The 27,156-nt window shown below is 44.3% G+C and overlaps 1 protein-coding gene across 1 annotated transcript in view; it reads right to left on the reverse strand.

Moving 5' to 3' along the window:
* Nucleotides 1–27,156, reverse strand: part of ENOX1 (ecto-NOX disulfide-thiol exchanger 1) — a 296,602-nt gene that overhangs the window by 15,739 nt on the left and 253,707 nt on the right. The window contains exons 13-14 of the mRNA XM_052649997.1: nt 20,288–20,390; nt 3,773–3,858 (exon numbers count right to left, since the gene is read on the reverse strand). Coding sequence (XP_052505957.1) covers nt 3,773–3,858; nt 20,288–20,390 — 189 coding nt within the window. The remainder of the gene's footprint in view (nt 1–3,772; nt 3,859–20,287; nt 20,391–27,156) is intronic.

Raw genomic sequence — 27,156 nt, forward strand, 5'->3', positions numbered from 1 at the left:
AGAACATTTTTTTTAATATAAAGTAAAAGTGAAAGTGAAGTCGCTCAGTCGTATCTGACTCTTTGCGACCCCATGGACTGTAGCCTACCAGGCTCCTCTGTCCGTGGGATTTTCCAGGCAAGAGTACTGGAGTGGGGTGCCATATTTGAATTTTATATATAAATATTAAAATGTTTTATATTTATGTATAAATATTTATGTTTATACTTATGTATATTTTATATGTTTTGTATTTATGTATATTTTATATTTTTAATATTTATGTATAAATATTTATATATTGTAATATCTATGTATAGATTTATTTTAATATTTATGTATATTGATACATTTATGTATAAATATTTACATAATATGTATATTTATATAAATACATGTTTATATATAGGAGAGTGAAAAGGTTGGCTTAAAGCTCAACATTCAGAAAACTAAGATCATGGCATCTGGTCCCATCATTTCATGGGAAATAGATGGGGAAACAGGGGAAACAGTGTCAGACTTTATTTTGGGGGGCTCCAAAATCACTGCAGATGGTGATTACAGCCATGCAATTAAAAGACACTTATTCCTTGGAAGGAAAGTTATGGCCAACCTAGACAGCATATTCAAAAGCAGAGATATTACTTTGCCAACAAAGGTCCGTCTAATCAAGGCTATGGTTTTTCCAGTGGTCATGTATGGATGTGAGAGTCGGACGGTGAAGAAAGCTGAGCGCTGAAGAACTGATGCTTTTGAACTGTGGTGTTGGAAAAGACTCTTGAGAGTCCCTTGGACTGCAAGGAGATCCAACCAGTCCATCCTAAAGGAGATCAGTCCTGGGTGTTCTTTGGAAGGACTGATGCTGAGGCTGAAACTCCAGTACTTTGGCCACCTGATGTGAAGAGCTGACTCATTGGAAAAGACTCTGATGCTGGAAGGGATTAGGGGCAGGAAGAGGAGGGGATGACAGAGGATGAGACGGCTGGATGGCATCACGGACTCGATGGACGTGACTTTGAGTGAACTTGGTGACAGACAGGGAGGCCTGGCGTGCTACGATTCATGGGGTTGCAAAGAGTCAGACACGACTGAGCGACTGAACTGAACTGCACTGAATGTTTATATATATATATGCTTTTACCTCAGGCATGAGGAAAGAATTCGACAGTCCCACTGAGCATTTGAGCCAGGAGATGGAGGACTGTCTGGAGGAGACGCCGTGTGTTTTCTCTGTGAGTGTAATGCTGCCTTCTAAAATGAAACTATGAGAGGAAATGGAACTCCCCTTCTGGAAAAGTCCACCATCCAAGGGCCAGAGGCCAGGTGTGCGAATTCTCTCCTCAGTGAGGGATACCATGCCGATCTCAGCTGAGCAAGGGGGTGACGGGCCCTGCTTTGAGGGTGAGAGTGGAGCAAGAACTCCTGAGCTGCTCGCCGTCAAGTAAGTGACTATGCCTGGACGTCCGTGCACACGCTCACACACACCTCACGGGTGCACACGTTGACATGCACTGATGGGGCAGAGGGGACTAGTGCCCTGCCATGATTACACGGCTAACAAGTGGGTTCCTGGTGAAATGACCACTGCTTTCTCACAAGGCTTCCCACTTGGGGTTTCTAGAAAGGGAAGGAGAGAAATGTCAACAGTCCGAGGGAAGGATAATAGCAACAGTAGAAATCATTTCTTGAGGGCTTCTTCTATGCCAAGAACACTGGTGCGGGCGGTATTTCATTTACTCCTCCAGACAAAGGTAGTGGTGATATCAGGAAGGATGACACTGGAGAAGGAAAGCACAGCCAAGAAGCCCTTCCAAGGCTGCTTTCAACAAAGGAACGTTGTATTGCTCCTCCTCCTCCTCTTCTGATTCATAAGAGTGTTTGCTGTACCTCGAGCCCAACCCCATCCAAGAGAGGGGAGACCACAGGGAGGGCAGTGCCACGATTCTGAATATCGAGACTCTTCCAATCACCCAGCTTCCCTGGTGGCTCAGTGGTAAAGAATCCACCCGCCAGCGGAGGAGATGTGTGTTTGATCTCTGGACCCGGGATATCCCAAATGCTGCAGAGCAATGAAGCCCGTGCACCGTAGCTCTAGATCCGGGAACCGCAGCTACTGAAGCCCATGCTCCTGAGAGCCCACGCTCGGCAGTAAGAGAAGCTACAGCAGTGAGGGGACTCAACACGGCAGCAAGGGGGGCCCCCACCTGCCGCCAGCTAGACAAAGCCCACGCAGCAGTGAAGACCCAGCACCGCCAAAACAAAATCATCTTTTGAAAAAAGTTACAGAAAGACCCTGACAATCCCCTCCTTCCACAGGGAAGGTCTACCCCGTCCCCAGCAGTGGGAGACTCAAGAGGGCATGGATCTCTACAACTGCAAACCGCCTTTTGTTCCAGCTGATTTCTCTCGAAGGTGAAGCGTAAGGCCCATGAGCAAGGTCGCTTGTTTGTGGGATCGTGCACTGGTTTGATCATCTGCATCAAGACAAGACGACAGTGCAGCCCTACAGTCGATGCTGACCACTGGAGAGTCAGCATGACTGAAGTGTGCTGAGGTCAGAGAGCTGCAGGCCACAGGCCCAGTCCTGTACACCCCATGAACCTTGCTGCCCTCAACGTAAGACTTGCTTATTTCCATTGGCCTTCCCAGCAGGACACTTAGCAGGCCGCCCAGTGACACGCCCAGCATCTCTGTCCCTTCCAGGGCTGCCTGAGGTCGTCCTGGTGAATGCCACCGCTTTATTTCGACAGTGAATAAATCACTGCAAAATCACTCCAAAATCACTGCAGATGGTGACTGCAGCCGTGAAATTAAAAGGCACTTACTCCTTGGAAGAAAAGTTATGACCAACCTAGACAGCAAATTAAAAAGCAGAGACATTACTTTGCCGACAAAGGTCTGTCTAGTCAAAGCTATGGCTTTTCCAGTAGTCGTGTATGGATGTGAGAGTTGGACTATAAAAAAGCTGAGCACCAAAGAATTGATTCAACTCAATGGACATGAGTTTGGGTGGACTCCGGGAGTTGGTGATGGACAGGGAGGCCTGGCGTGCTGCAGTCCATGGGGTCGCAGAGTCAGACATGCCTGAGAGACTGAACTGAACTTATTTCAACAGAGGCCAGAGGCCCCTCTCATCGTTCACCGGGATCTGATACTTACACTGAGCTTCTTGTCCCTTCTTTTTGGGTGCACAATCGCCTCCATGGGCTAGGAGCACAGCTGTCTGCAGAGGAGGAAAACTAGCCTCTGAGAAGAGAGGCGTGATGTCCTGAGCTGGGTGTGCCTCTCGAGGTGCATAGCTGAGAAGAACTTTTGTAGTCATTTTTTTTTTTTTCCATTTGGGGAATGATGCTAAATACCACCGCTAACACAGTTTTCTTGAGAGTTGTATCAGATCTTTATGTAATTTGAGGTGATTTTCCTCTATTGTGTTGAGCCCTTAGCATAGAGTTCTGGGAGGACGAGGCCAAAGGGTAATGTGCCGCTCTGACCTTGCATCTCCCTTGTTGTGGGGACTTTCAAACCAAACTGCACTTTCAAATCCCTCATATGCTGCTCAAAGTCATCTGATGTCTGCTGAAAGTCAGTGTCATTTTTGATAACTGCTTTTCTTTCTACAGGGACAAAAGCAAGGAAAAGAAGACATTCTCTGCCAAAAACTGAGTTCTTGTGACGAAGTACAGACAGACCTCCATCTGCTATTATATCCCTAACACAGATCCCACGGGTTCAACCTGCAGCCAGCAACCAACGTCCTAAGTTTTTGCAATGCTAGCTGAGAAAAACGACTTACCTTGGAATCCAGCTGCTGCATGTATGACCAGAGATACTCTATGTTGGCTCCGAAAGGATGGACGTGAAGAAACGTGGATATGATGCCTGAAATGAAGAGGGCAAACGGCTGTTACTGAGAGGCAAGTAAAAATCTCAGGCGAATATTGTCATCTGACCCCAGTGACAGCTTTGTCAGGGCCGAGTTGTGGTCTTGCCACTTGTATCCGCGGTCGGCAAGCATTCAGTAATAGCCTGTTTTGAAGACAGTAATAGTAGCGGGGCCAACAGAACACTTTCTCCTGGAATGACAGTGTTAGAAAAGCGAGACTGAGAAAATACACAAATGCATAAAGGTATTTCCAAACAGAGGTTTCTGGCAGCATTTCAACTACCAATTTTATGCTTGATTTACCAATATGAAATTGTAGTTATTGGAAGGATCAAGTGATCCCCTTCTTCCCCTTTCTTCCTCTCGGTGGACTTCACAATATGAAAATGGCTCCTGCGGCTGTGTCAGAGAGCACGCGGCCTCCAATTCCCCTGGTAATTACCCCTGCTAGTTACAGGAAATATTTAGTCCCTCTTTTCCCTCACTGCCACTGAAGGAAGCACAAATCCTCTGCTATTTCCCCCTGGCTGTTGCTGTTGTTTCAAGGGAGCCAGCCCGCTCTCCCCTCTCTGCTGTAATTTACAAGATCATTTTAAAAGGCCTGGGAATGGATGGTTTGGCTGGAGTCTGATTATAAATCAGAGGGCTTTTTCCATCGTGAAATTCAACTGTCAACATTGCACTGACGAATGAAAAGCTGAATGTCGGGGTTAGGGCTGAAGGAAGAGCATCACCCTCCTACCCTCCCTACTCCTACATCCAAAATCAAAACAGTGAAAACGAGAACGTTGACCCCACAGGCTGTATACTCCTGTTTATTAAGAAACCGTGTTCAGACTGATGTTTTTGGCTTCTCTTTGAAACAGGCTTTGAGATGAATCATGTTTGAGGATGAGCCCCCTGATGTTCTGTTTACTGTGACGTTTTGGTGCTTGAGAGCCAAAGGTCAAAGGAAAGACCCACACTGGTATGTGACACTGCGCTTGGTCATCGTATCAACTGCAGGGTGTCCTGGGACTGCCCTGGGATAGGATCTCATGGCCCTCTGAGCTCCCGTGAGATGCTTGGAATGTCCCAGATGAGTGTCAGTTTTTAAAGAAAAGATTCCCAGTTTATCCTTAGGCTGAGAACAGAGAACCAAGAGGTCTACACAAGTACCCTTAAGGCCTGTCCTCAGAGCACGTTAGTGGGTGATTTCTTGGACAGTGAAATGAGGAACATAGAAACACTTTTCCATAAAGCTAAAATCTCAGTTTTCAGAGATTGACCTTTTCCCTGAAATACAAAGAGCTACTGTTTTATTCTGATATTATGTTCTTCTTTTTCTTCTTAAAATGTCCTTCTCTGAAATAATGGTGATGATCAGTTAGGGATGGAGTAAAGGGACAGAATAGTTGATTAAATAGTTAATTCCACTAGGGGACTGTAGGTAAAGGAAAAAGTATGGGAGACCCCTATAAATTAATGACCGCTAGGACATCTATCCTCTCTGCACACCTAAAAAATAATTTATGGAAAGGTGTCATTTCAAAGTGAAAGATCCTCATTGTACCGAGACCTGAAATAATTTTTTCCATACTGCCACGGCAGTAACCTCCTTGGATCATGAGGTACAGGGAAATGTCCCCCCTCTCCACCAACAAAGAGGAGGAACTGATGATGGAAGCGTAATGTCTACTCAAGAATGAGGAAGAAGGTAGTCCTTTGCCGCTCCCTACTTTTCCTTTGATCATAAACTGTAGCCCTCTAAGTTCTTGGGGCTCGCAACCTCTTGCCCACCTGCTTGTAGGCCTCGCATATGAAGTATTCTAGTGAATCACTTCTTATCCATCACTTTGCCTCTTGCTGAATTCTTTCTGTGCTGAGACATAAAGGACTAGAGCTCTGGAGCCCTCTGAAATGCCACTGAGGGGTTTCAGACAGCTGGTAGCAATGGTAGTTTTAATCTAAGTGGCAAAGAGCCATTTTTAAAAACTTTTTATTTTGTATTGGGGTTCAGCTGATTAAAAATGTTGCGATAGTTTCAGGTGAACAGCAAAGGGATTCAGCCATCTATATACATATATATGTATCCATTCAGCCCCTAACTTCCCTCCCAGCCAGGCTGCCACATAATATTGAGCAGAGTTCCATGTGCTCTACAGCGGTCCTTGCTGATTATCCATTTTACATAGAGCAGTGTGTACAGGCAACCATAAGTTCACTCTAAGTATGTGAGTCTCTTTCTGTGTTGTAAGTTCATCTGTATCATTTCCTTTTAGATGCCACATATAAGGGATGTCATACGCTATTTCTCCTTCACACTTCCCTTAGTGTGACAGTCTCTAGATCCACCCATGTTGCTGCAGATGGGTGCATTCTTTTTAATGGCAAACAGCCATTTTTAATATACTTAAGTGGAGTTGTTTTGTCCCTCTCCTACCGCTTCATCTGCTAATTTGTGTTTGAACTATCTCCCTATGCCTGGAATTCTCAAATCTGGTGAGGTGGCATTGTAAGTAATTCTGTCACCAGTATAGAAGCTTGTGAATGATTTACTTAGAAAGTAAATTAGAAGTCTTAAAAAAAAATAATACTTTGATATCTGCATTCCTTAGGTGGGAGAGAGGGGACAGAATTCTCATGGGGAGTTGCTTCTATTTCAGGATGGTGAGTGGTGCTTTTCTGCTGTCCCAGGCTGAGGACAAGTGGTTCTATGTCCACTGCTTTCCACAGAGAGCTTCTGACAAATGGTGGGCAGACCCCTGCCCCCTGTAAGGGGGGGAAAGGCAGAGGACAGGGAAGGGAGGGGCAGTCAGTGCTGGCTCTGTGGGAAGGCGAGGGTGTTCCCAGTGAGCAGCTCTTTGCTTTTCCTCTCAAATGAGATGCTTCCAGGGAGGAAGGAGGTACCTCAAGAGAGCAGCCTGGAGAGACTGGAGGGGTCCTGCAAGAGGGAGACGGGCATTCCTTTCCCTGGTGGGACATCCACTTAGGCAGCAGACCGACTGATCCGGCTTTGCTGTGAGCCGAGCAGAGGGGAGATGGCGGGGCTGAGACGGGGAGCAGTGTGGCGCTGCAGCCTGTGGGTGACAGGACTGTGAGCTTCCCATGGGACACAGGGGCATCTTAGAAGGTGGATGGGCTTGAGAAGTCTTACAGGTATTGCAGGGGCTCCAGCAAAAAGAGAAAACAACATTTTTCACATTAATATCCCTATGGGACAAAGACTCCTCAGCATCTCCTGGGTAACCCAGCTTCTCCTGTGAATACCTTTGGGGGTGTGCCATGAAGTTAAATGCCCCCAAATAGGATGGACAGTATGGTTTAGAAGAGAGCGGGGTGGGGCCGAGGGGGAGTGACTGACAACTCTGGGCCTAAAGAGATGAAGATATGAAGGAGGAAATTTAGGGATACTGGAGATGGGAGGACCTGGAGTGGCTGCTTTTCTTGCCTCTGTGATGCTGGCATCCCTCACTGCTTACAGTCCCTCAGCCCCTAATCTTGGGTCTCTATCCCCAAGGAACTTTGTCCTTCGACAATATTTGTGTGTTCAGGTTCAGCAGCAGGAATATAGTATACATTTACAGTAAATGTGTGCTGAGGGGCCTTCCTGGTGGTGCAGCGGTTGAGACTGCGAACTCCCAATGCAGGGGGCCCGGGTTCCATCCCTGCTCAGGGAACTAGATCCAGTGTGCTGCCTCAGAGATTGAAGATCTCGTGTGCTACAACTAAAAGACCCGGGGCAGCCAAAGAAGTAAGTTAAAAAGAAACCGTGGTTCAGTGGCTAAGTCATGTCCAGCTCTTTGCGACCCTGTGAACTGCAACACGCCAGGCTTCCCTGTCCTTCAGTCTCCTGGAGCTTGCTCAAACTCACGTCCATTGAGTTGATGATGCCATCCAGCCATCTCACCCTCTGTCACCCCCTTCTCCTCTTGCCCTCTATCTGTCCCAGCATCAGATGTACCTTGAATGAATGTATCCTCTAGAACTGAGAATAACTACTATACTTCTTTAACATTTCTACTGTTCTGTTATTGATAAATGAGGAGAAATAAGAACCTTAAAAATTGGTACCAGTACTCACTAATGATATCATACTTTCTCAAAAGCAGATAACTTTGAGGTACTATTCATCAGTGATCACTGCCCTTTACTCATGTTCTTAAGGATTCGAGAGAGTAACCTGGATATTTTGGGTGCAGAAACTTCTTACTGAAACTATTTTGCTCATAAAGCTAAGAGGGAAGATGCTCATGTGATTTCTAGATATGTCTCTAAAGTCAGATTAGAGACCCTAATCCAGACATTAGTCTTTTTCCCTAGGAGAGTATTTAGAACCATCTTAGTGGTAGCTGATATTAACAAGCCATGAGCTTTTCTTTATAAAAGTTTAAGGAGTTGTCACTAGATACCTGTGGGGACAAAAGAAAGTTAAGTCGCTCAGTCGTGTCCAACTCTTTGCAACCCCGTGGACTGTAGCCCACCAGGCTCCTCCGTCCATGGGATTCTCCAGGCAAGAATACTGGAGTGGGTTGCCATTTCCTTCTCCAGGGGGTCTTCCCAACCCAGGGATCGAACCCAGGTCTCCCACATTAGAGGCAGATGCTTTAACCTCTGAGACACAGCAGGAAGTTAAATAAAGGTTCTCCAAGCTTTTCCTCTGGATGGGAACCAAGTTATTCAGTATTTCTAGAGACACAGTAGTAACGGGAAACGCGAGTCGTCATCTCTGGCAAGTCCTGCACCCCACCCCCCGCCTCCTCCCTCCTCCCCTGCCCATCCCAGCAGCATTGCCAGAAGCATCAGTCATGCCATCTGAGAACATGTAGTTTCCAGGCCCTGGTTCTGGATCAGCTCATCTTAGGGAAGCTTTCTAAATAATCAACTAAAGCTTCTTACTACATTGCTTCAGTCATGTCCGACTCTTTGTGACCCTATGGACTATAGCCACCAGGCTCCTGTGTCCATGGGGATTCTCCAGGCAAGAGTACTGGAGTGAGCTGCCACGGGGATCTTCCCCACACAGGGACAGAACCCGTGTCTCTTATGTCTTCTGCATTGGCAGGTGGGTTCTTTCCTGCTACCATTGCCTGGGAAGCCCTCCTTTAAAGGAACCGGGAGATTTCCTGAGGCTGGAAAAAAATCATAGGTATAAATCAAAATCTAATCTATAAACCCAGAAATGGAAACTATGGTTCTCTGGAAGACCATAAAGACCATAAGGTTTGGTAAAAGGAACACAAGGAACTGAGGCTGGAGAACCCAGCCATTACTGAACTGATGGATGTCCAAAGGGATGGATTCAACAGCTGGTCTTGGTTCGATCCATGGAGAAGTAAGGTCTCCATGTTTAAGACTGGATTTCCCAACAGTGGAAAGTACAACTCTAAGTAGCTAATTTAAGAAAATTAAGAAGAAACAGAGGAGGCTATCAGTACTCTTGGATTTTCAACACAGCTCAGGGCCTAGCTTATAAAGAAACACAAGCCAGCTCTATACACCATGTAGCAAATCCCTCACTAGGAAGACCCATTTAAACAGGCACATTGAGACATTTGCAGCTTCTCCCACTGAAGTCATCTAGCCCATTCTTGATTTCAGACCTCACTAAGAGCAAGGGAGCAGCATTTCAGTTAGATCTGTATGGATTCATTTCCTTGGCAGCATTTGGGTACCAAGTCCTAGGGAGTATTGCATTGCACAGACAGACAAGGTTCCTGCTCTTGGAGAACTAATTGTCTACGTAAGCAACACAGCTGATAAACACGAAGATTAAAAATAAAAAGAGGACTTCCCTTGTGGGCCAGTGTTTGGGAATCTGCCTGCCAGTGCCGGGGACATGTGTTCAATCCCTGGTCCGGAAAGATTCCACATGCCTCGGAGCAGCTAAGCCCGTGAGCCACGACTGCTGAGCCCACATGCTGCAACTGCTGAGGCCCCTGCACCCTAGGGCCTGTTCCGCAGCCAAGAGAAGCCAGCACAGAGAGGAGCCTGCACTCCACAACTAGAGAGCAGCTCCGCTCGCTGCAGCTGGTCCACGGGCAGTGACAAAGACCCACCCAGCACAGCCGAAAATAAAATTTAAAAAAAGGAGATACTTTCAGATGGTGAACACAGTGCAGAAAAAAATAGGTAATAGGACAGCGCTGGGAGTGGCCCCAGGCTTGGAGGAGGGCTGCTTTACAGGAGGTCGATGAAGGTGAGCTTGCCCGAGGGCCAGCTGAGGAGTCAGCTACAGTGAGCCGGGGGAAGATGACTCAGGGAGAGGCGACAGCACGTGCAAAGGGCCTGAGGTGGGAACGAGGTGGCAGGAACACACGTGGCTGGGGAGCGGCCCCGTGTGCACTCAGAGGTGGGTGGGGGGCCAGACCACAAAGGGCCCCCGCTTCAGGAGGCTGGATGGGGCTCTAATACAGCAGGAAGCTAACGGAAGGTTCTAAGCAGGGACACGATGTGAACTGAGTCACGTTTTAACAATTTCATTCAAGCACCTGTACAGCAAACAGACAAAAGGGAAACTGGCAGACAAATTAGAAGCATTTGCAACAACCCCTGGATCACTGAAGAAATCACAGAAGAAACTTAAAAAGATACCTGGAAACAAAACGAAAACACGATGCTCCAAAACCTACGGAATGCAGCACAAACAGTTCTAAGAGGGAATTTTATCGTGATACAGGTTTACTTCGGGAAACAAAAAAATCTCAAATAACCTAAACTTACACCTAAAGCAACTAGAGCAGGAATAATAAACAAAACCCAGAGTTAGTAGAAGGAAGGAAATCATAAAGATCAGAGCAGAAATAAATGAAATAGAGGCTTAAAAAAAACAACAAAAAGCTGGCTCTTTGAAAACATAAACAAAACTGATAAACCTTGAGCCAGACTCACCGAGAAAAAAAGAGGGTGCAAGTCAATAAAATAAGATATGAGAGAGGAGAAGTTATAGCCTTCACCACATAAATACCAAGGATCATAAGAGACTACTATGAGCAGCTATATATACCAATAAAATGGAAAATCTAGAAGAAATGGACAAATTCTTAAAACCAGAAGTACAATCTCCCAAGACTGAACCAGGGAGAAACAGAAAATGTTAACAGGTCAATGACCAGGCCTGTAATTGAGTCAGAATTAAACTCCCAGCAAACGAAAGTCCAGGCCAGATGGCTTCACAAGTGACTTCTACCGTTTAGAGAAGAGTTAACAGTTAGCCTTCGGAAACTATTAGAAAGAAACTGCAGAGGACCTAACACTTCCAAACTCATTCTATGAAGTCACAGTCACTCTGATACCAAAACCAGGCAAAGAACTACAAGATAAGAAAACTACAGGCCAATATCACTCATGAGCATAGATACAAAAATTCGCAACAAAATACTAGCAAACCAACTCTAACAATATAGTAAAAATATCATACAACATGATCAAGTGGGATTAATCCCAGGGATGCAAGGAGATTTCAGTATCTGAAAATCAATCAATGTGATATATCACATTAACAAAGACTACAATAGATGCAGGAAAAAGCTTTTGATAAAATTCAACATCAATTCATGATAAAAACTCTAGAAAGTAGGTACAGAGGGGACATACCTCAATGTAATACACAGATTTCTTTTTCTCTTAGTGAAAGAAAGTGAAGTTGCTCAGACATGTCCGACTCTTTGCGACCCCAAGGACTACAGCCTATCAGGCTCCTCCGACCATGGGATTTCCCAGGCAAGAATACTGGAGTGGGTTGCCATTTCCTTCTCCAGGGCATCTTCCTGACCCAGGGATTGAACATGGGTCTCCCGCATTGCAGGCAGATGCTTTAGCATCTGAGCCACCAGGGAAGCTTTTCTCTTATGGACTCCTATTTTTTAAAATTGTACTGATACTGGCATCAAAACAAACATAGATCAATGGGACAGAATAGAAAGCCCGGAAAGAAACCCACACACTCCTGGCCAACTAATCTGCAACAAGCGAGACAAGACTATATAATGGAATAAAGACAGTCTCTTTAACAAGTGATGCTGGGAAAACTGGAACACCTACATGTAAAAGGGTGAAATTAGAACATTCTCCAACATCGTACACAAAAATAAACTCAAGATGGATTCAAGACTAAATGTAAGACTGGGTACTATAAAACTAGAGGAAAACATAGGCAGGGCACTCTGACATAAATTGCTGCAATATTCTTTTAGATCTGCCTCTAGAAGGCTTAGCTCTGCAGAAGAAAAGCTGTCCTTAGACGCAGTCATATCTTGCTGGAAATCAGTAGAGGCCTAACCAGCAGTCTGGGGAGTCAGCAGGGAGGGGTTATGTGAAATCTGGGTCTCCCCCTAAGCTGCTGGGGACAGTTGCCTGTGGGCGGCTGCAGAGGGACAAAGCATTTATGAGAAGTGGAGAGAGGCAAGACGGGGAGTGGGTGGCAGAAGGTTGATCAAACACTTCTGGGCTTTGGTCTAATGTTTCTCAGTGCCCTGGGATTTAAAAAACCTTTAATTGTCCAAAAAGTAGGTTTCCCCACTTATTTGTTGATTATAATACCGGATCTCAGACAGCTTTTTAAAACTGTGTCTTTCTCCCTTAATTTTAAAATTAATTTTTATTGGAGTATAGGCGCTTTACAATGTTGTGTTTCTGCTGTACAGCAAAATGAATCAGCCCCATGTATACATACATTCCCTCCTTTTTGGACTTCCTTTCCATTCAGGTCACCAAAGTGCATTAAGCAGACTTTCTTATGCTATACAATATTATTGCAGGTCTGGCGCGGACAGTCAAGAATCTGCCTGCAATGCAGGAGACCCGGGTTCGATCCCTGGGGTGGGGAAGATGCCCTGGAGAAGGGAATGGCAACCCACTCTAGTATTCTTGCCTGAAGAATTCCACGGACAGAGGAGCCTGGTGGGCTACAGTCCACAGGGTCATGAAGAGTTGGACATGACTGAGCGACTAACACTTTTCACACAGTACAATACATTCTCATTAGTTATCTGTTTTATATGTAGCATCGATAGTATATATGCAGCATCGATAGTATATATGTCTGTCTTATTTTTAACTGAACTGCTGAGACTGCACTTGGCTCTTTCAGTAAGTTGCTCCTTGTGTCTGAACTGGCCTTGGAAACTCCCCATCTATCCAGAGGAACTCTATCCATTCTGTAGGACGCCCTCAACTGTCCTTTCATCCCAAAAGGCATCTGCAGCAGAAGCAGCTCCTTGGCTGTGTTTCTGATTTGACTTCCATCGTCACTGACTACTTTCTTTCTCGTTAGTCTATAAAGTTCTCGAGGGGAGAGCTCGTCTCATCAGCACCATCAGCTAACACACATCTTGGCACATGGTAGGCCGCTAGTTCCTGAAACAGACCCAGAGGTGCCTGCTTCAGTACCACCTCAGATGTTAGTCTCACAATAAACCGAACCTTATGGCAGAAAGTGAAGAGGAGCTAAAAAGCGTCTTGATGAAAGTGAAAGAGGAGAGCAAAAAAGTTGGCTTAAAGCTCAACATTCAGAAAACGAAGATCATGGCATCTGGTCCCATCACTTCATGGGAAATAGATGGGGAAACAGTAGAAACAGTGTCAGACTTTATTTTTTGGGCTCCAAAATCACTGCAGATGGTGACCGCAGCCATGAAATTAAAAGACACTTACTCCTTGGAAGAAAAGTTATGACCAACCTAGACAGTATATTCAAAAGCAGAGACATTACTTTGCCGACTAAGGTCCGCCTAGTCAAGGCTATGGTTTTTCCTGTGGTCATGTATGGATGTGAGAGTTGGACTGTGAAGAAGGCTGAGCGCTGAAGAATTGATGCTTTTGAACTGTGGTGTTGGAGAAGACTCTTGAGAGTCCCTTGGACTGCACGGAGATCCAACCAGCCCATTCTGAAGGAGATCAGCCCTGGGATTTCTTTGGAAGGAATGATGCTAAAGCTGAAGCTCCAGTACTCTGGCTACCTCATGCGAAGAGTTGACTCATTGGAAAAGACTCGGATGCTGGGAGGGATTGGGGGCAGGAGGAGAAGGGGACGACCGAGGATGAGATGGCTGGATGGCATCACTGACTCGATGGACGTGAGTCTGAGTGAACTCCGGGAGATGGTGATGGTCAGGGAGGCCTGGTGTGCTGCGATTCATGGGGTCGCAAAGAGTCGGACATGACTGAGCAACTGAACTGAACTGAACTGGGCATGAGGACAAAGACTCTGCCGATTAAACAGCCTGCTCAGATGATTCTTTTCCACAGTACAAAGTGTTAGTTGCTCAGTTGTGTCTGACTCTTCATGATCCCATGGACTGTAGCCCACTAGGCTCCCCGTCCATGGAATTTTTCAGGCAAGAATCCTGGAGTGGGTTGCCATTCCCTTTTCCAGGGGATCTTCCCAACCCAGGGATCGAACCCAGGTCTCCTGCACTGCAGGCAGATTCTTTACCGTCTGAGCCACCAGGGAAGCCCTTTTCCACAATGAAACTGGTAATTTTTACATAGGCTCTTGACAAGAGTTTGTCGGTTTATTGATATGGACGTTTGTGTCATGGAAACAAGATTTTGGTCGATGACTCATTCTCTATGGTCAGTAGATTTCAGATAAGAACATACTCCCTAGATTCCTTTTCTCAGGTGCAGCCTAAATAAAGCCTTAACCCTTTTCACTGAAAACACCAAAAAGTTGCCACTCAACCTTCTATAAGTGTTTTTATCTATAGTTCCTTCATCTGCTTTCTAATACCCATGTGTTAGGGGGAACATTCCAATTCAGATGCAGGCTGGCTGTGAGCAGGTGGGTTACATAGTGAGAGCGATGGATATGGTGGTCATGGGAGGAGGGGGTGGGGCTTGATGTGAACAATCATCGTGGTTACACATAAAATGTGTGTCGTGACCTACAGAGGGGCCACAGGCCACAGTGATATGTAAAGAAGCCTGCTTGATCATTAAGAATGTGAGGATGGTTCTCAGGGGTACGGGTAAATTTTGAATAAAAACTTCATAAACAGAGTTGTTGAGAAGGTTTGGGCTGTATTTGGATGGGATTTACAATGATGACTAGCACTGATGGGGTGCTGATCAAGGCTGCTGGGAATGGAAATCTATTATGTTAGAATTAATTAAAAAGCACGAGAAGATGGAATGATGCAGAGTTAGACTGTCAACATCTCCCCAGAGCTATCTGCTTATCAATGAAAAATGTTGATCCATTCTTTGTAACAATAGCCAGGGGTTTCCAACTGAACATAGCTCCAAAGCTTTGGTTCTAAACCGAAAGTATTGACTCATTCCCTCCCACATGAATTCAATGCATGCTAAATCCAACATGTAGGGCACATGTGAAATGAACCAGGAGTTCTGGCATGGACACTGGGCAATGTCAAGCTGACCTAATGTGTGGTTACTATATAGACAGAAAATGCTACCCTCCCAAACTTCCATAAAAATGTAATTCTGTTAGGTTCAATTATATGCCAACCTGTCTTCACAAGAATTGATTGATCCCAGCAATCAAGATACTGAAGTGCTTTCCAAGGGCCTAGCTTCTTTGGTTGAGTTAGAACACAGCACTCAACACCCATGAATTGTGAAGCAGAAAGTTTGGCAGAATGGAGGGACTCAGGATGGAACTCTGCAAAGATCCAAGGAGTGTTACAGATGAAATCCCACTGATTTTCTTTCATGTACACATAATCTATATGCCTTAAAGACACCACTTTTATAAAGTGGTCATGAGAATGTCTAGAAAGAATACACACTTTGGCCCAGATAAATTTATGTCACAAATTAAAGTCACAAACTAGGACTGTGCATTGAAGTGCCAGCCTCAGTTTTAAGTTTTCTGTAGATAAAATTCATTTGAGTAGCTTATCTCTCACTCCTCTCTTCCAGGCAATCAAGACTTGTTCCACTTGGCATTTTTATATAAAATCTGTGTCTCCCCAAGAGGGTTTTAACTGATTATATTTGCATGCAGCATATACTATGGGCACCTAGATATGTGAAGGTTTTGTTAATAAGCATTTCTAATACAAGGGAGATTTTCTGCTGTGCTCCTAGCCTTTTAGAGTGACTTACAGCAGGCCTACTGTATCCTGGATATGGGTTAGTTATTCCAAGGAAATTCCAAAGTACTGCTGACCCCTCCAGATGTATCACAAGTCCAGGGGACTCCCCAAATCATTCTGCCTACAGGTGTTCTTCAGAAAAGAACTAGAATCTCCCCTCTCCGTCTAGCTTGCTCCAAGCAGTTTTGAACCCCCAGTCTGTCATTCTGTCTCTGTCACAGTCCTTCTCCAGATTCCAGAAGCTGCAGGAGAGCTCTTTATGGCCCCAGCATTTGAGTGTCCACAAAATATGAAGGGCCAAACTCAACTAGCAGAGTAGCACATTTAATTCAGGGGGCAAACTGCAAGATCCGTTTCACCAATCTTAGAAACTCTTTCTCTGGAACTTGCCTGGTGGTCCAGTGGTTACGATTCTGTGCTTTTAACACAGGGAGTGGAAATTCAATCCCTGGTTGGGGAACTGAGATCCCACGTGCCATGTGGTGTGGCCAAAAAAAAAAAAAAGAAACCAAAAAAAGAAAAAAGGAACTTCCCTTTACTTTTGGCCATTCTTTTGGATGATTACTTTCTCTCTGACTACAAAATGGTGTAAGTACCTAGGTATTTTGGGTAGGGTTTGGGCAGGAAGTCACATCTGTAATCAAACTTCCATTAAATAAAGTTAAATAAAATACTGAGGTGGAGAGGTAGTGGAGAAATGAAGGGAAAATTAAACTCCTAAATTTAATCAAACTGTAAATCTCCAATCTTACTTCTAGTTAAACAGTCTCATATACTGATTCAAAATGAGTTTCACATCCTTTTTTTTTTTCTTTTTTTTTGCCCAGCCCTGAACTGCAAATGCTAATATGAGAGACCAGTTTGAAAGATCAAAGTGAAGGAAAAGTTCTGGAAAATTTGGAGTTGGTTGTGCCTAATTTTTATTGAAGATCCTGATTTACAAAATTTATTCTTCTAAACAGACTTGAATTTACCCATTTTAAAGTTTTTTTTCCCTAAGATTAGAGACCTTAGTCTCTAATCTTTATTTAATGTTTTAAATGTAGCCCTCCCATTTCCTACCATTCACCTACATTGTGTAAAGCATTTCTAAACTTTAGAGGTGGCTGACTGAAAAAAATGGTGCATGGTGTGTGTGTCTATATAGACAGTCCCTGACTTACAATGGTTCCACTTAATGATTTCTTGACTTTATGATAGGGTGAGAGCAGTGTGCGTTTAGTAAGAACCACAGCTTGAATTGTGGCTTTTCCTGGCCTAATGCCACGACACCCTCCGTGATGCTGGACAGCCGTATCGAGCCACGGCTCCCTGTCAGCCATGCGATCATGAGGGGAGCAACCAACACGCTGAGAACTACTCTGGACCCTACAGCCAGTTCTGTCGTAAAGTTTCAGTCCTGTAGTCAGTAAACCACATGAGATATTCAGCACTTTATTATAAGGAGAGCTTGTGTTAGATGGTTGCCTGTTAGCTCATGTAAGCATTCTGAGGTAGGCTGGGCTAAGCTATGACATTTGGTGAGTGAAAGAAAAGTGAAAGTGTTAGTCACTCAGTTTGTATCCGACTCTTTGAGACTCCACTGACTGCCTGCCTCCTCTGTCCATGGAATTCTCCAGGCCAGAATACTGCAATGGGTAGCCATTCCCTTCTCCAGGGGATCTTCCAGACCAGGGATGGAACCTGGGTCTCCTGCATTGCAGGCAGATTCTTGACTGTTCGAGCCACTAGGGAAGTTAGGTGTATTAAATCCATTTTTGACTTAGATATTTTCAACTTAAGATGAGTTTATTGGCATGTAACCCCATCATAAACTGAGGAAGATCTGTGCGTGTATGTGTAATATAAATGCTGCAAAATAAATTTATATATAAAATAAATACTGTGTGTGTATACATAGGGGCTTCCCTGGTGGCTCAAATGGTAAAGAATCTGCCTGCAATGCAGGAGACCTGGGTTCAATCCCTGGGTCAGAAAGATCCTCTGGAGGAGGAAATGGCAACCCACTCTAGTATTCTGGCCTGGAGAATTCCATGGATAGAAGGGCCTAGCAGGCTACAGTCCATGGGATCCCAAAGAGTTGGACATGACTGAGCGACTTCAGTGTATGTATATATATATATATTTATAATCTAGCTAGCTAGCTATATAGTAATTATGTAGCTGATATTGTAAATGAACTGTGTTCTCCAAGTAGAACATAAAAGCAGCAGCAATCTGTACTGACAGGAAAGAAGTAAAGAAAATGGACACTATTCCCATTTTTTCTTTAACTGCCAAGTGGTCTATATTATTCAGACTTAAAGAGGGAGCGTTTACTATTGATCATTAATTATGTACTCCAGTCATACCCTAAAAGCACTGTGGGAGAAATCACAACTTTGTCACACTGAGCAAAAGAGAAACTGTTGTCAAGAGTCTGACATATTTTCCAGTAAAAGAAAAATCCAGTTGCCAACCACATATGGGTTCATTTTGGGCTCCTGGAACCAGCAACACATCAGCATGTCTTATGAAACTCATGCACGGCTGTATATCATCACAGAAAAAAAATAATTGGTTTTCCTTGGAGTATCTCTAAGTTGATGTCATATTCAATAACCCTGTAGTTGAAAAATCTATATGTGATGGATGAAGTCTGGACTGTGTTTTGAGTTTAATTCCTCCCGTGCCAGATTCTCCAGGACCTAGGTGCCTGTCGTTCTGAGGTGAGTGCCTGCAGTATTTAGAAAATGCAGCCACGTGCTACTCCTGCCAGCTAACAAACTACGGAAGAACAGTGTGTCTCACGTGGGCCACAGCCTCATTCCTCACTCTTAACCATGCCGTGGGGGAGCCCGGCTAACCTTGGGACCTGACCCCGGGGTCAGTGCCGAGTGTGGCTGGGGTCAGTGCCGAGGTGTGGCTGAGTCAGTGCTGTGCATTGGGGAGTGAGGCTGCTGGCTTCGCCTCCTCTGGATTTGATGCCTTTGGGGACAGCTTGAAATATACGGGCTTCCAAGGTGGGGTCCCAGGCGTGCTACCAACACATCACCATCAGGAACACTTCCTTGTGAGACTGAGTGCTACCTTTGTATATGCTGATGGATTGGGGGTTTGGGTTTAGCAGATGCAACCTGGTAGATACAGAATGGACAGGCAACAAGGTCCTACTGTCGAGCACACAGAGCTATACTAAACCACAGCGGAAGAGTACGAAGAAGAATGGGTACATATGTATCCTTCTACTTCTCTGTCTATCTATTCTATTAATTTTTGAGAGTTTGATATTGAAACTCCAACTAAAAATCTTCATTTATTTACTTAAAAATAATTGCAATATATCGTGGAACTATACGTAACTTTGTTCTGTATTTTCCAAGTCTCCTGTAAATGCGTTATCATACTTAATTAAAAAAATTAAACAAAAAAGAATGTGTGTACGTGTGTGTGTACGTGTGTGTGTGTGTGTGTGTGTGTGTGTGTGTATAACTGGGCTACTTAGCTGTAGACCGGTAATTAACACAACATTGTAATTCAGCTGTATTTCAATAAAGATAATTTTTAAAAAAACATTTAGAGCTTTCTCTGGTCCTGGCAAAGAAAAAGCCAACCTTGATATATTTTGTGGGCCAACTGAATATGTTTTAGGCAAAAACCAACTTTCTTCCTTTTTCTTTTTCTTTAGTGAGCATCTCATTTCACTTACCTTGGATAGATGAATCCAAACTTGGGCAGGGAATCCTGGTCAGCTGTCCTAGACTAGCCCAGCTCTGTGGTCTAGAGGCCCCTGTATCATCAGTGTTGCAGGTCTGGCCTTAGAGCTGACCTCAGGGCATGGCTGCTCCTGAGTCTGGGGATCTGGTTTCGGTAGAAGCTCCCCTTTGGACCGAATCCAACCTGGCCTCCATTTGTGGCCGCATCTTGAAATCCAGATTTGTAACATGTGACCTGCAAGTTAATCTGTTTTTCTTGTATTCAGTTTTCTGTTGGATAACCAACTAATATACATGGTTGGAAGGTGAAAGTTGCTCACTTGTGTCTGACTCTTTGTGACCTCATGGACTATATATTCCATGGAATTCTCCAGGCCAGAATACTGGAGTGGGTAGCCCTTCCTTTCTCCAGGGGATCTTCCCAACCCAGGGATCGAACCCAGGTCTCCCATGCTGCAGACAGATTCTTTACCAGCTGAGCCACCAGGGAAGCCCAAGGGCAAAGTCCCAGCTGGCTGGTCTGCCCCTGATTTGTACTGTGTGTAATCTAATCTTGATGAAGTTACTCCTATCTTTGACCAGAAGACAAAGCTTTTAAATCATCAACACGTTGGGGGTGAATAACTTAAAAATACTGTTTAAGTGAATTATTACTAATGAGAGACCAGATGAGGAAAACAGAATTCCCTTACCAATCAGCAGAGCTTCCTTCTCTGATTTTAAGCCTTGGCTCCTTTTCTCAGTGTTGTTCTCTCGGTCTTGGTTGACCAACGCGACTGTCAATACATTGATTTCCTATAAAGTCAAAAAACAAAAACATGTAGGTGTTTTGTGCATTCCGACAAAAGCAACGAGGTCTTTTAAAGTCTATAAGAGAGGTCACTGCTGCTATTTATAACCGATCAACTTTTATAACTGGCTGACCTATTTACCCAAGAGTAGAAAAGTAATTCTAAAACTTAGGTTCCCAGCTACTGCTTCTAGTGAACTAAGTACTAAATAACTGTAAAAGTGGCACATTTTGTGCAAATTGTGTTACTTTTGTCCACGTTTTGATAAAACTCTGTTAGCAAAAAAAAAAAAAAATTGACCATAGCTAACTTTAAGAAGTTTTGAAGTATGAAAATTTTCCTGAAAAGCATATACAGACGAATTTACAGTATTATGTGAGTAACCTGTGTCAGTGAATGGGGACACAGGGCCTGCTGGGAAGGTCAGATAGAACTGGTAGGAGTGTTTAAGTTGAGTAAGTATATCTTTATATACAACTGCAAAAGGCAGATGAAGCAAAGGTTGGGAAATTCTTTTCTCTGAAAACTAAAAATGAAGAGTTGTACAACAAGTTGGTATGGGAGGCTGGACTATTTTTTCTATGGTTTTTTTAATTGAAAAAGAGAAAAAGATTTAACTCATATTGCCCCAGACTTGATATTAGGACTCATAATGGGAATAATTTAATAGAAAATCAAGTTTAATGATTGGAGACCTGTATATATGGGATGGCGGAATCATTAGGGTAGTTGAGTCTTGTTGGAGGGCAATTTCTCACTGACAGATATGTGTCAAAGAAGGACTAGCCCACTGATAAAGAATTAAGGATAGGGGCTTCCCTGGTGGCTCAGTGGTTAAAAAAAAATTCCACCTGCCAATGCAGGAGACACGGGTTCGATCCCTGGTCAGGGAGGATCCCACATGCTGTGGAGCAATTAAGCTTGTATGCCACAACTACTGAGCCTGGGATCTAGAACCCCGGAGCTGCGACCATAAGTCCATAACAAGAGACTGCAGTCCATAACAAGAGAGGTCACTGCAATGAGAAGCCCGCTCACAGCAACTAGCAAGTAGCCCTCCCTCTCCACAACTGGAGAGAAGCCTATTCAGCAATGAAGACACAGCACAGCAAAAAAACAAAACAAAAAACTGTCACCTTAAAAAAAAAAAAAGAATTAAGGACACTGTTTCCATTAGAGGATGGATTCTGTCAGAAGGACAGAGGATAGGGAGGCAGGGACAGAGGACAACTTAGATGGTTTGGCCAGGGTCCCCAGGATTGGAGCTGGTTATAGCACAGATACTTAGCTAACCTGTATACATTAACAAAGCTGGCCAGATAAAAGAATATAGGAAATTGTTAGGAGCATGTTGAGTCTGTAAAGAGCACACCCCAACCTGAAGGCATTCGAATTAAGAATGATCCGGGGCATGTCTGGAGCCCGTTAGACACAAAAGGTCATGAGAATGAAAGATGCTCTTATACTTGTACAGAAGGGATCTTGGAAACCAGTCCCAGCAGAAACACAATCCAGAACTTGAAAACAATAAACCCAAAGGTTTATGTAGATAAGATGAGAACATTTGATAAAGAGGAGGCACAGGCAATTCCTTCTGTGAAGAAGTAAGCATTTTAAGAGCTAGCAGAGATGTATCCAGAAAGAGGATAACATTAACCAGGATGATGATGGTGTTGTTTAAGAGAAATATAAATGATGAACTTCAGGGCTGAGTGGAAACAGTATCTCTGAGAAGGGGTGATCTGTTAATAGCCAGGATGATGACGGGGGCCAAATGAGATTACCGAGCAGTTTAGCAAACAACAGACCCACAGTAACTGCCAAAACTGAGTGGTGTCCTGGGGCGTCGCACAGCTGAGGATCCAGGTTGCTGGGGGGATATGGACCACAGAGGGCAGGCAACAGGTCAGAAACCAGCAAGAAGAGGAGGGGCGGGCCAGACTAAGGCCCGTCAAGAGTGCTGTAAGGCACCCGCCCTCATGTCCAAAGCTGGAGTCAAAAGAAAGGGACTTTGAGCAGCCTCCGATAAACGCGGCTCAGTCAACAAGGAACCAGAAGTGCCTCACCAGTGACTGTTGCTTTGATGATTGCTTTGTTTAAAATCCAGCACATGTGGCTTAGACCCGGGTTCGATCCCGGGGTTGGGAAGATCCCCTGGAGAAGGCAATGGCACCCCACTCCAGTACTCTTGCCTAGAAAATCCCATGGATGGAGGAGCCCAGTAGGCTACAGTCCATGGGGTCGCAAAGAGTCGGACACGACTGAGCGACTTCACTTCACTTAGGGTAGGATACATGAGGCTGGAAAACGGAAAGTCCTGGGAGCACCTTTCTGTGGAAGTATTTCTTCAGACTGAAAATCGCAGCCTATGCTCTGCTCTTAGTATAAAATCCATGCTTTAAGTCTAAATTCTAGTCTGACCTTCTCTACTTAGGATGTTACACTTACCTATTTAGCAATTGGGGAACATCTTTTATTGCAACACTGGATCATAGGTTAGAAAGACTTAGGCCCGTTTCTTAAAAAAATTAACTGTTCTTGTTCATTTCCACCCCAACTCTCTGGAATATAGAAGGAACTTTCACCATCAGAAACATAAAATTGTTGTTCAGTCGCTCAGTCGTGTCTGACTCTTGGCGACCCTGTGGACTGCAGCACGCCAGGCCTCCCTGTCCTTTACCATCTCCTGGAGCTTGCTCAAACTCACGCCCATTGAGTCGGTGCTGCCATCCAACCATCTCATCCTCTGTCATCCTCTTCTCCTCCTGCCTTCAATCTTCTCCAGCATCAGGGTCTTTTCCAATGAGTCAGCTCTTAGGATCAGGTAGCCAAAGTATTGGAGCTTCAGCTTTAGCATCAGTCTCTCCAATGCATATTCAGGATTGATTTCCTTTAGGATGGACTGGTTTGATCTCCTTGCAGTCCAAGGGACTCTCAAGGGTCTTCTCCAGCACCACAGTTCAAAATCATAAATTCTTCAGCACTCAGCCTTCCTTATGGTCCAACTTTCACATTCATACATGACTACTGGAAAAACCATAGCTTTGACTATACGGACCTTTGTTGGCAAAGTAACGTCTCTGCTTTTTAATATCCTGTCTAGGGTCTTCCCTGGTGGCTCAGAGGTTAAAGCATCTGCCTCCAATGTGGGAGACCCGGGTTCGATCCCTGGGTCAGGAAGATCCCCTGGAGAAGGAAATGGTAACCCACTCCAGTATTCTTGCCTGGAGAATCCCATGGATGGAGAAGCCTGGTAGGCTACAGTCCACGGGGTCGCAAAGAGTCGGACACGACTGAGTGACTTCACTATACTATACACTACACTACGTTTGTTATCATACCTTTTCTTCCAAGGAGTAGGCATCTTTCAATTCCATGGCTGCAGTCACTGTCTGCAGTGATTTTGGAGCCCAAGAAAATACTCTCTGTTTCCATTGTTTCCCTATTTGCCATGAAGTGGAAAACAGAATTTGTATCTTTTATCCCATACAAATTATTTACCCTGATAGATGTAATATGCCCTTAAGAATTACATGTCTACTAGAGAAGGTGTTCCAGGTGCTTAAGAGATTGAAAACTGGATACAGTAAGTGCAGACTGGGTGAGGGAGTAAGAGAGGTTATCAAGGACAAATTGCTAATAGTGTACAAAGTATACACTAGGAAGGAAACATTAGGACGGGGATCAAGAGTTTCTTCACAGGGAGATCAATAGGATTATGAAATAGTATTCCAAGGGCAGTGGCAAGAACACCGTTCACTTGACACAGTCAAAAAGCACTCCAGACTAGAAAATGCACAAGAAGTAACAACCCTGCACTTGGCAGGAGAATGAGCAAGGTTATCTAATAAATCTTTTCGCCGTCTACCTTTTAACTCTAATTTCTCTGACACTTACAGGGAATCATGAACGGGCTGGAAGAAGAGGTTTTCAATAACTGGAAACCTCAGATATCACGGAGGGTTTTTTCAGACTTCTGAAAGGTTAGCTACTCAAAGGCAGACATTTCTCCTTTAAGAGTCCTTGTCAATTACTTTAAGAGATGGTCAAAGTCATTTATCCATTTAGAGAAGCTCTTTTTCAATAATGTACTGAGCTAGGTGCGTGCTTCGTTGTTTTGTTTTTGCTCTCCACCTACCAAGCCCCTAAGAACCAAGTGCATGACTTCTTTAGCCTTATAAAATCCTCTTGTTACTCCTTTCATTTCATTATTCCTGTGACCTCCTTAACTTTCATGCTAATTTCTTTCCACCACAAAGTTTCTCAAATACATGGTGTATACCCACTGTGGCTACTTGCCTCACCACCTGGAATCTCAGCTTTCTCATTATTCACCCCCTGAAACTATCCTTTGCACTGCTTATGTTTTTCTCAGTCTTTGTACCATGTGACATTTGACATCACTCACTTATCCCTTCTTAAACCCTCTGCCTCACTTGCTTCTGTTCCATAAGAAGTCCTGGTCTTTTTCCTCCTAATTTTTAATTCCATCTTCATTGGCTTTTTTATTCCCTCAGTTGGCCCAGGGGCTTCCCCGGTGGCTCAGATGGTAAAAAATCTGTCCGCAATGCAGGAGACCTGGGTTCAATCCCTGGGTCGGGAACATCCCCTGGAGAAGGGAATGGCAACCAAGTCCAGTATTCTCTGTGCCTGAAGAATTCCACGCACAGAGAAGCCTGGTGGGCTACGGTCCATGGGGTCACAAAGAGTCGGATACGACTGAGCAACTAACACACCGCTGGCCCAGAGTACACACGGATAAAATGGTAACTTTCTCATACTCTTAACTGGGGTACTTTTGCCAAAGCTCAGTCACCACTTTTTCTCCTCTATTTCCTTTGATCAGAGTTCTTTCATTCTCCTGGGTTCATCTATCATCACAGTTCACGCTTTACCTTCTGTTCCTTATCATCAATTGACCCCTGGGCTTGCTTGCTTTATCACTTCCCATTTCAAATTCAAAATGAAAGGTGGGTGGCTTCCCTGGTGACACAGTGGATAGGAATCCACCTGCCAATGCCGGGGACATGGATTCAATCCTGGGTCCGGGAAGATTTCACATGCCATGGAGCAACTAAGCCTGTGTGCCACAACTACTGAGCCTGTGTGCCCTAAGAGCTGCATGCTGCCGCCGCTGAGCCCGCCTGCCCTACGGGCCGCACGCTGCCGCCGCTGAGCCTGCGTGCAGCAAAAGCCCGTGCACCTACAGCTTGTGCTCTACAACAAGAGGGGCCACCGCAGTGAGAAGCCCCTGCCCTGCAAGGAAGAGTAGCCCCTACCTGCGGCAACTAGAGAAAGCCTGAGGCAGCAACAAAGCCCCAGTGCAACCAAACAGATAAATAAAAATAAATAAATTCACAAGAATGAGAGCTGGCCGTGAGGTGGCAGAAGGCACACTACATGCTTAAGATTTAGCCTTGGCTCCTCTGCGAACAATGAGTTGACCTTGGGTAAGGAAAGCAACACCTTCAAGCCTCGGATCAATAGTCTAAAAATGAGGGTGCCGGATAGGGTTCACCATCTCTGAGTGTATGTGTCATGGAGCCCCACCAGCTCTAAATTAACTAGGAGCAGATCTCTAGAATTCCCAGTCCATTCCTTCTTTCTTCTGGTTTATAATACAGGACTTCTATTTAAAGCTTCATGTAAAGGGATGTCCTCATTTTATTAAAACATTTCTGATTATTCTTTATAAAGTCCATTATTGTCTAAAAAATTAATGTAAATGCATATTCTATGCAAAATAACATGATTTCAGAATAGAAAACAAGAGGCATTCTTTAAGGTGAAATTCTTACCCCAAAGTGTACTCTCTGCACTTAACCATCTGTTAAAACTCTGTGGAGGAGTGTGTGTCGCGGGTGGGGGTCAGGATAGGAGTTGTAATACCTTAATAAGTATTTGCCTTTTAACAAACAGTGCAAAAAGGGTTCAAAAAAGTTTAAAATATGTGCAGATTGTGACTTTGGAGGGTAAGAAGGTAACAGTATATGACAAACTATGTTCATTAGGAGGAAAACAAAGTTCAAAATTTATAAGACATAATTAACATTTCTTTAAATAAGTGAAAGCAAAGTAAATTCAATAGATAATAGTAACTACAAAATATAAAATAATTCAATGTATTAGAGCAAGGTATGCTTCAGTTACGTTATTATGTTCCTCTCTAATTATTTAGTCTGGAATAAAAGTCAGTGTTCTCACCTCACACCAGTCAGAATGGCCATCATCAAAAATAAAAAACTACAAACAGTAAATGCAAGAGAGGATGTGGAGAAAAGGGAATCCTATTGCACTGTTGCTGGGAGTGTAAATTGGTACAGCCACTATGAAGAGCAGTATGGAGATTCCTTAACAAACTAGGAATAAAACTACCCTATGACCCAGCAATCCCACTACTGGGCATACACCCTGACAAAATCCCAATTCTAAAAGATACATGTACCCCAGTGTTCACTGCTGTACTATTTACAATAGCCAGGACGTGGAAGCAACCTAGGTGTCCACTGACAGATGAATGGCTAAGGAAGTAGTGGTACATATACACAATTACTGTCTATTACTCAGACATAAAGAGCAAAGAATTTGAGTCAGTTGCAGTGAGGTGGATGAACCTAGAACCTGTTACACAGAGTGAAGTCAATCAGAAAGAGAAGAACAAACACTGTACAGTAACATGTATATGGAATCTAGAAAAACAGTGCTGATGAACCTATTTACAGAAAAGAAATGGGGAGGCAGACACAGAGAAGGACTTGTCGACACAGCAG

Source organism: Budorcas taxicolor, chromosome 12 (genome assembly GCF_023091745.1).
Source record: "Budorcas taxicolor isolate Tak-1 chromosome 12, Takin1.1, whole genome shotgun sequence".
Classification (NCBI taxonomy): domain Eukaryota; kingdom Metazoa; phylum Chordata; class Mammalia; order Artiodactyla; family Bovidae; genus Budorcas; species Budorcas taxicolor.